This window comes from Melopsittacus undulatus, chromosome 5 (assembly GCF_012275295.1).
Source record: "Melopsittacus undulatus isolate bMelUnd1 chromosome 5, bMelUnd1.mat.Z, whole genome shotgun sequence".
Classification (NCBI taxonomy): domain Eukaryota; kingdom Metazoa; phylum Chordata; class Aves; order Psittaciformes; family Psittaculidae; genus Melopsittacus; species Melopsittacus undulatus.
In genome coordinates this window covers 79,450,285-79,459,536 of record NC_047531.1, presented here as the reverse complement: position 1 = coordinate 79,459,536, position 9,252 = coordinate 79,450,285, and the positions used below count along the sequence as shown (strand labels likewise).

At 40.6% G+C, this 9,252-nt stretch overlaps 1 protein-coding gene across 3 annotated transcripts in view; it reads right to left on the bottom strand.

The window, feature by feature from the left end:
* Positions 1-586: 586 nt before the first annotated feature.
* Positions 587-9,252, bottom strand: part of PHF21B (PHD finger protein 21B) — a 161,315-nt gene continuing 152,649 nt past the window's right edge. For all 3 annotated transcript variants that reach the window (XM_013128753.3, XM_034063068.1, XM_005147993.3), the window contains 5 exons: positions 7,150-7,172; positions 5,725-5,883; positions 4,682-4,757; positions 3,682-3,785; positions 587-1,354 (listed from right to left, as the gene is read on the bottom strand). In XM_013128753.3, the coding sequence (XP_012984207.1) occupies positions 1,130-1,354; positions 3,682-3,785; positions 4,682-4,757; positions 5,725-5,883; positions 7,150-7,172 (587 nt within the window). In that variant the 3' untranslated portion in view covers positions 587-1,129. The remainder of the gene's footprint in view (positions 1,355-3,681; positions 3,786-4,681; positions 4,758-5,724; positions 5,884-7,149; positions 7,173-9,252) is intronic.

The following is a 9,252-nucleotide window of genomic DNA, read 5'->3' as shown; positions in this document are numbered from 1 at the left end:
AGGGCTCTTTGTTTTTTCCTGTACCATTTCAGCAGATATTTCTGCAAGAAAAAAAATAATTAAAAAAAAAGAAAAATTCTAAGAATAAAAAAAATCACGTTACATATTTTTAACAATAAAAATGCAGTACAAAAATGTAAAGTTATCTTTTTGGCATATTATCTGTACTTGCAAGAAACAAAAAACAGACTCTTTATTTGCTTTTTTCCTTTAAAAAAAAATCCCAAATTAACAAAAAAAGAAAAACCCCAAAATAATCTCTTTAAAAAACAAAACCCGACCTGCCAAAGATATCCACTATTATGGTTTATGCTAAATCTTGCACAAAAACTCCATGAGAAAAATACACCGATAGCAAAATAAGTAAAAAGGACCTGCAAAAAAGTAAGGAGTTTTACAGTCATACTTCTTTAAATACTTCGGAACGCATATACAGAAGCATCAGCATGAAAATACTTCAATATTTTACTAGAAACGCTAACTTCATACAGTTTCTTTATTTAAATATCTGCAATTCTCAACTCTAATAATACTGAAAAAAAAGGATCTTTTGTTTCGAAGGCTCTGTGAGCGTCTGTGACGCCGTTCTCATCAACACGGCCCCATCTCCAGGTCATCTGAATCAACGGGGCCAACTTTGTTCCTCTGATAAGAATCCATCTTGAGTCCTAAGTAGTTCAGTTTCTGGTTATCTCACCAATTTCCCTCCCACACATAGCTCTCAGCCCAACTACTTCTCTACTAGCTCACTAACTCTTTGCATTGAATATTTTCCCCTTAAAGCAGAACTGGAAACCTGTCTGCCCCCCACAAAAGGATATCCCATTTCCTATCGGCCATTCTTTTCCTGTTCATCCTCAGTCATAAATACATTAAGGCCAACATAACAACAAAAATCTCATAAGCACTGAAGGTCTCGGCAAATACAAAACCGCAGCACAACCCACTCCGTGGGAACCTGCTGCCACAGTGACCTACAAACTGGGCTGATTGGTTTGGAAGTTTCTATTTTGCGTATCAAAACTGAGATTGTTCCTTCTCCCTCCTTTGTTTCAGTTTAATCTCTCCTCTGCGCATGTGTATAAAGTTTTTTCTCCCCCCTTCTTTTGCTCTCTGGCAGCCGGCTCTGTCAGTTGTTACCCTGTGATTGCTGCAAGGCTTTGTGCATGGCAGCAGAGGCAGGGGAGGGTTTGATCCAGGGGACAGTTAGCAGGGAGGAGGTGGTGGTGGTCGTCATGGTAACCTGAATCATCTGCTCGTTTTGTATCAGTCTAATGAGGGTTTTGAGACGTTCCAGTGATGACTGAGTCCCTTTCTGCTGGGCCAACAGGCTGGTTTTTAGCTCTAAGCATTTCTGTCAAATAAAGAGAAGGGGAGAGAGAAGGAAAGACTGAGAATACATTCAAATTGGTGTCAAACATCTCTCCAAACATCCTTTTTTGTCTTGAGTGCATGTCCTACGCAAATGAAGCATATTCGCCTTTGGGGATAGCAAACCCACAGCTTAACGAATGGAGTAATCACCAGTGCTGCATACACTGCAGAAACTGTCTAAGGTAACGATATTCGTCCCAGTACAAGTGCATTCAGAGGATGTTTCCGATCTCAACCTGCAGACAGGCTGGCAGAAATGCCTTCTGCACTCCAAACTGATTACTGGCATGGGACTGTAATAGCTGTATTACTGAGAAGTACCAAAAGCAACAGTGAGTTCTCTAAATCTTACCAAAAGGCATTGATAAGTGCTTTAGGGATAAACCTCATCATGATGCATTTTATACGTGCCACACATTTTAGGGAATCAGTACTGTAAAGCTAAGGTGATTTCTCTGAAGATAATGTCAATATCTTTCTGGCAGAAAATCTGATCTAAAACAACTACTGTTATACCACTGCAGTCACAAGAAAGGCTTTTCCTATGGGGTGGCCAAACTGCACCCCACAATCACTGAAAACATTTCATACAAACCTACATGGAAACGAGCATGAGACCAAGAGCCAAACAAAGGATTCCCAGATCTCCCTCTTCTCCATGAAGGCATAAGAAAGAACTGGTAATTCTCCTTTCCCTCCCCAACCACATACTGCTACAGCTAACATCCCGTTCTCTACACTGTCAACTGGCCTGTGAGGGACTATATGAGAGCGCAAAACCCTAAGCCTGTCAGCCAGACAGAAGAGGATGGTGGCCTCTAGTATCTGAAACCTCTTGTTTTTTCTCTCAGATGGCCCAAGGGTCTGGCAAAACCAGGTACTTGCTCTTCTCTGACTGTGGTCTAGACTGCTTGGGGCACGGGGGATACTCTAGTCCTGGGGAAGCAGGAAATGCTGACCTGAAAGTCAAGCTGTTTGAAAAGGCAACCATGTGGAGCTGCTCAGAGGTTGGTTTAGAAAGATGAAATTGCAGGTGAAAGATAAATCATGTCCTGCTTTTACCAAGTAACACTATTCCACCTGTGGTGTATATGACAGTGTTCTCTGTAATGTAAATCTCTGTTTAGGTAAATATCAGAAATTAAATTGTTCTGTGCCAGAACAACTTTAATTGTTTTTCTCCTTTCAAGTGGATGTATCTCCAATAAATACAATCAGTGGCTGATATTACAATTCAAATAAGACAATGCTGCCCACTAAAATAACCTGATTCTGCTTAGGTAGAAACTTCCTGATTTTGACAGCCCTGACACCTGATAACTGACTGCATCCTCAAATGCTTTTCTTTTGCCAAACACCTCATCCCACTGCACTCTCCTACATACTAAAGATATTCTGTACCCCAGAGTCGCTTCTTCATACATGTGTGTTTCCATTAGTGCTGATGGTGGCTATACCCACTTCCCCCCTGTGATGTCTTTTAATAAGTCATTGCTTTTCCTTACACTCTATTTTAAATGTGATGAATATTTTAACATGCCTCCTCTGGATAACTGCAATGGTAAAACAAGTAGTGACCAGTTACTCCTGCAGCTGCCACTTTGATTTTTCCAGGGTAAGGAAGTTTCAAATAATTTATTAAGCTTCCCCTTATGGGTGGGCCTGAGGTGAGGTTGCCCCAAATAAGTTCCTTCAGCCACAGAGGATAGGAATTATGGCTCTTCATTCATTACTGCCAGAGACTGGTCCTCATAGCATGGTGCAGCTTGGGAGACATCTCCAGCCAACATTTAGCTTTGAAAGGAGTTCATGGAGAAAATTAGTGTGAATCCATTTCCAGTCATGGAGTAGCTGCTACAACATTCAGCCCCTGAGTCAAATAAAGGTTATTTCTACCTAATCTCAAGAGTTTTGAGCTAATAGACATGCAGGCACCACTGGAGGACATGGTTCTGACTAAACTTTTCATCCGAAGAATGGAAATGCCTTAAGGTCAATGGGTAGATAAGAGCTGTGTATGGCACTACAAAGAGGGCATCCATGGCTATTTTGGGAGGGGGAGAAGGAGGAGGGGTTATGTGCAACAGGAATTCAGGAGATTTCTCCTCCTCAGCCTGCCAAAGCAGCTTCCTTTGGTGCATAAAGGAAATCTCCATGATTGTCCTCAGAGAGAAACAAATTCATACTTGAACATCTATAGCTTGGGAGCATAAATCATTTTCTACCCACAAAATACCAGTTTTTCAGGTATAAATGCTTTATAAACATCTCTGCAGGAGACTCTGTGTCCCCAGTCAGGTGTCCTACCTTCACTGCATTGTTGAGAAGTCGATCTTTTTCTTCTAACTGTCTGTGCTCATTCTTCAGCTCACTGCTTCTCTTTAATAACTTTCGTTTCTCTTCTTCTTTGACTGTGGAACAATAAGATTAAGGATGGAGAAGTTAAGAAAAGGACACATGGCAAAATTGTGTGCTTGACAGAAGAAAACAGAAGGATGTATTTTGAAGAGCGAGTTTCAGGTCTCATTAGCCTTTTGTCAGCAGATACAGCCAAATAAATCTGGAGTTTCTGCCTGTACACAGGACAACCAAAAGCTATAGTGCACCTTTGAGATGAATTAAAATTAATCCTTGGATCACATGTGTTGCAGAGGTCTCCAGGAAAAAGGTGAATGGTATTTAAGAACAGGTCAATCACCTGGAATGGCAACAGTTAGTGACCCTGGCTGAAAAACACAATCATAACATTACCAGACCTCTGCAAAGTTCCTTATAAATATGATCTAATGCCCCAAACAGCCCATTATAGGAGTGCAACATGGAACTAAAAAGGAATAATGGTCAATGCACAGATATCATACAACTTCTGACACTAATGGTTGTGATTCCAAATAATACTGAAACAATTAAGAGCTAATATTGCTGTGGTCTCAGAGACATTAGTTTGGCATCATACTACATACCCAATTGCATGGCTCTGCCTGACTGTATCTCTCTACCTCCCAACCTGAAATAATTCTGCCTCAAAATCCCTTTTCCAGGCCGGTTCTTAGGAAGGCACCACTTTGATAACAGGCTCCTCCACAGAGTGAAGGTCCTGAGGGATCAATCTCAGCTTCCTTAAAGAGAGAAGTTAGCCCACCATAAGGGGAAGGGGAGATAAAGTGACCTTCTGTTCCCAGGCTTACTAATGCCATCCACCTGGTAGTATTACACCACTGTTTTAATATTAGTGCTATGAAGGACCCAAAAGACATCACATGTCACAAGCGGGGAACCCCTTGTCAATAGCTACGTTAATCCCTACCTGTTTTATGAGTAACATAAGAGTGAACAATAGCCAGAGTTCCAGTCCATGGCACATTGTCATCTTTCTTTAACACCTATAAACCCAGGAAACAATAAAAAGTTAGGGCTCCACAAAGACACACGTTAATGTTTTTCTTCCTCCAGCCTCACAGCTCTACAGGACCAGATCTAGGGCCCTTGTCTCAGAATTTGCAAGCTGAAAAGAGAATACTTTGAGTAGCCTTCGCCATTGGGACTTACTCAACTCAGTAATACATCACTATACACAGCACTACCAGGGTGGTAAAAGGGTTAGAAATCCTCTGTTTCTTCTTGCCATGGCCAGAAGACATTCTTCAGCCCCTGACATGCAGATATCTACACTGTCAGGAGTGTTGTCTGCTCAGCATGGTCCATATGAAAACATGACTGCACGGATCTAATCCTGGGCTGCTCTGATCTCTGCAACTGCATAGAAGAACTTCCCCTTGACATTTTCAAAGGAACATAAATTATCTCAATGTTAAACTCTAAGGCACAAAATCTAAGCCTCCACTCTACAATTCAGTGACACTGTTTTATTAATCATTGTCCTGTTCATGCAGTCAATATCATTCACAGCAAATAGATAAATTAGTATTTCTGACATGCTGATCAACGGCTGTGTGTAAAAACCACAGCTTTCGGATACACTGGTGAACAATGTACCCTTCTGACACTTTCTCCCTCATCTATAAGATTTTCATTACTTGTCTGGCAACCCTACATGCTGGTGGGTTTATTGTAAAGAAGGGGGAAAAAGGAAATGAAGAGACATTTTAAGAGGACAAATCTCAAAAGATGTGATTACAGGGAGGCTAAGGCACTCAGTGTATGTTCTAACTCTAGGACAATGAAAATACCAGAAACAAATGCTGCAAACTGTACTAAAAGCCTCTTGGTATTACTTTAGCTAAGGTAGTCCCCTAAGCTGTGACTACAGGTTAGATTAGTTTAGTGGTACACAGATTTGAGGTTTCTCCCATTGGCTTTTCTCTGGGTTCTATGCTCCATGTACCTTACCTTCTGTTGGCACTTTGGACAGACCCAAACCCCCTTGGGGGCAGTTTTGAGGGGTGGGTCCAAGCAGTTGAGGTGATAGGCTCTGGGACATGTGCCACAGGGTTGCAAGTTAACACCACGCTTGCAAGCAGTGCAGTGTTCATCGTGGTGGATTTCATTCTGCAAGAGAAGAAAACGGATGGCTTTGGTAAAATCAGTGCATGGGCTCTGTAAAACACAGAAATAATGGTGTATGATAGGAACTGATACAAACAAACAAAAGAGCCAGAAGCAAGTTGCATAAATTGAAACAGTGAAATAAAACCCAAGTAATCAAACAAACACAAGAGGGAGTTGGCTAATATAGCCACTTTGTGACACAGGAATTATTTTGCTTATTGTTGATAATGTGTCACTCCCACACATGTATCATCATGCACAGCTCTATTCTGAAGTGCAGGTCAAAGTCAGTATGTGGATCACTTGTCCTTCAAGTCCAAAACAGAAAGAAACAAGCAAGAAAAAGTTTCTGGGGAAAAAGCACAGCTCCATGTTTTAAGCCCATTGCTCAAAGAGCAGCTAGGAAATGGTATGCTCAGCCTTCTGCTATGTACCCTCTTTTATGAACCCCTCTAGAGGGCTCCTCTGTCCCTCTCTTCTCGCTGGTGCTAATTGTTCTCTGTACAGACTTGCTCTGACACCCTTTCTCCAACAAGACTGATTACTACTTTGTCTGTAGAGATATATAAAATGAACAAAGACTCATCAACAAAGTTACAATGTCATGTAGTAAATTGTTATGCTAATCTGGTGGCAACATTAATTACTCTTTGTATAATTAAGTGCATTTTAATAAAGGAGATACTGATTTTGAAACTCTCATGGCTTATGAATCATAAAAACTCCTAAATTTTCCTAGTGCTTTTTCAGGAAGGAGAATAATAATTTTGTATCTTATTTAATTCCAAAAGCATAATTTTGTTTTTAGGGATATTAATTATAATGTGTCATGATAGTTTTAGGCAGGCTTATATCTTGAATTCTAACTCAGTCCCATAAAAAAATTACTCTTTAGAAATTCTCTGCTTTAAAAGTCTTAATTTTAACCTCAATGTAAAGAGAGTTAATCTATACAAATTAGAATGGTTAGTAATTTTTCTTAACATTTTCATTAAACCTACAAATCTGGACTAGCAATTTCTCAACAAAGGGATTAAACTCGAGCCATTTCTTGCCTATGAAAGCCCAAGAGTTCATCTCTTTGAAATCCTAACTTAGGGGCTCACAGATTTAGTTACGTGGGAAATGTTTCACACAAGCGGTATGAAAGGCAAAGAGAATACTGCAATTTTGTACCTTGATAGAGACTAAAATAATCAGAAGCAAACACTGAATTACACAGTGATGAGAAAGACACTGGTAGTACACAAATTTTGCTACACATACCTTCCAGAACGCATCCTCATTTGCTAGCATGTGAAAGAAGGGCAAAGAACAGATTAGTGGGGAATACGTCACTGCAGTGAATGCTAGTTCTCAGCTATGGGGAAAGCAGTGACACAAGAGATCAGGGCATTGCCAAAATTAATGCAGGCAGGATAGAATGCAACAGCAAGTGGTGGAATTAGCATCTGAGATTTTAAAATGTACATGGCAGGCATCCCACGATGCTAAAATGCCATAGTATGAGAAGGACATTCTGTTTCAGATTTTCAGGAATGTTCATACCGAGCTCCTCTCCACCTGCCAGTAGTCAAAAAGTCTTTCTTAAGGACTTCAGCCTGCCTGCTGGGTGATGAACAGTCTGGCCCTGAACCAGCAAGGCACTTAAGTGAGTGCTTAACTTGGAGTATGAAATTGGTGCCCCTGACTTACCATTAACCACACGTTTAAATGTTCAGCTGATTCTTGGCCAAAATAGTCAGCTATCTGTGGGAGTCAGCTTTGTGTTGTCATCAGCTCTTTATCATCAAACTCCTCCCACCCAAAATGCCAAGATTTCCTGACCTTTTGATGAACCGAGCCTGCACTGATTGAATTCACAGCCTGATAAGAACAAGAACCATCGGAGCTTACTGGAAAGCAGACCAAGCCTTTCATAAAAATATTTGTGAAATTCATCACACTTTGGTCCAAAAATAAAAAGCCAGGAAATTTTAACAGCTTTATGAAAACTGCAGAGTGGGTTGTAATTTTTGCTGCTGATTTGTAAGAGTCTGGTGCACACTGTCCCAGTGCCAAACAGCTGATGGAGAGGCCTTTTTCTTTGGATTAAAATGGAAACAACCAAACTGATATTTCTGTCCTTCAGCTCCCTCTGATCACAATGTCCCAGTGTGATCCCTCATATAGGGACCAACTTGTGAGTTGTTTCCTGCTGTTACATATTCATTTTGTACACTGATGTATGCATACACATGAAGGTGCAGCATCCAGTGCTGCCACTCATGCACGGAGCGCAAGAACAGGGCAAGCACAGAGTAAATACTTCTACTCCAGAAGTATCCTTCCAGACACTAGCAGTTTATGGGCTTCCTTGAGCTGGAATTTGCATCTTTAGTCTTATATTCAACAGCCTTAGATAGCTGGGGGGTTTTCTTCCATAGATTTGTCTATTTTCCCAATAATTGTAGCATCCTTTGGTAATGAGTTCCATAAATAATCACAGACTTGAAGATGTCACTTCATATACACAAATACACAGAGATCCACTGTGATATGACACCACAATTATTCAGGGGATATAAATGTTATTCAGATACACTAAGGCTTGATAACTGAAGAGTCTTTTCTACAAATGATACATGTCAGAGCATGTGACCTCATTTCAGGTAAGACATTTTCAGATAAATGAATCCTGATTAATTGACATTTTGCTCAAAATTCACAAGAATCAGTCTTTTCTGCACTTCTGGAAATTACACTTGTTTCCTGCACTTCAGACAGGCTCTGAGACAGCCGCTTCACTGGAGCTCTGTCACTTGCCTATTTCCTTGCAAAGAAAATGGGAAACGTGGCAGAAAGAAGGTCAGAGATACCAAGCTCTAACTTAAATGAAATCCGCTGAGGGGCTAACAACTCAGCTTGCTAACACTGCCATTCTTTTGTGGTTTTTCCCATGTGTTTACATGGGAGAAACAAGTGCTATGATAAGACAAATAATAAAATATAATTTTAATTTTGAAGATAAAACTAAGCCTGGAATAATGTTCTTTCCACTGGGGCTCACACAAGCATGGGCTCCTGCTAAGAGGCATGTCATCATAGCTGTTTACTGTGTAATAACCTCTCTTGTCCTCTGAGACCCTATGCATTAGAGACATATGGTAAGTAGGCCAATTGTCTGCATCTAGCACATGAAGTTTTGAAGGTAGAGAGAAGCACCGCTGAGTTTCAGTCGGTTATCCTGTGGTGCAGGAATTCAAGGCAGGGCCAAAAAGATGAATCTCAAGCACTAAACATGACATTTGACAGGTATATCAGGCTACCACTGAAACACTGTCAAAACTTCATGTCTTAATTGGAATTATCCCTGTAAATGCTCCTAAC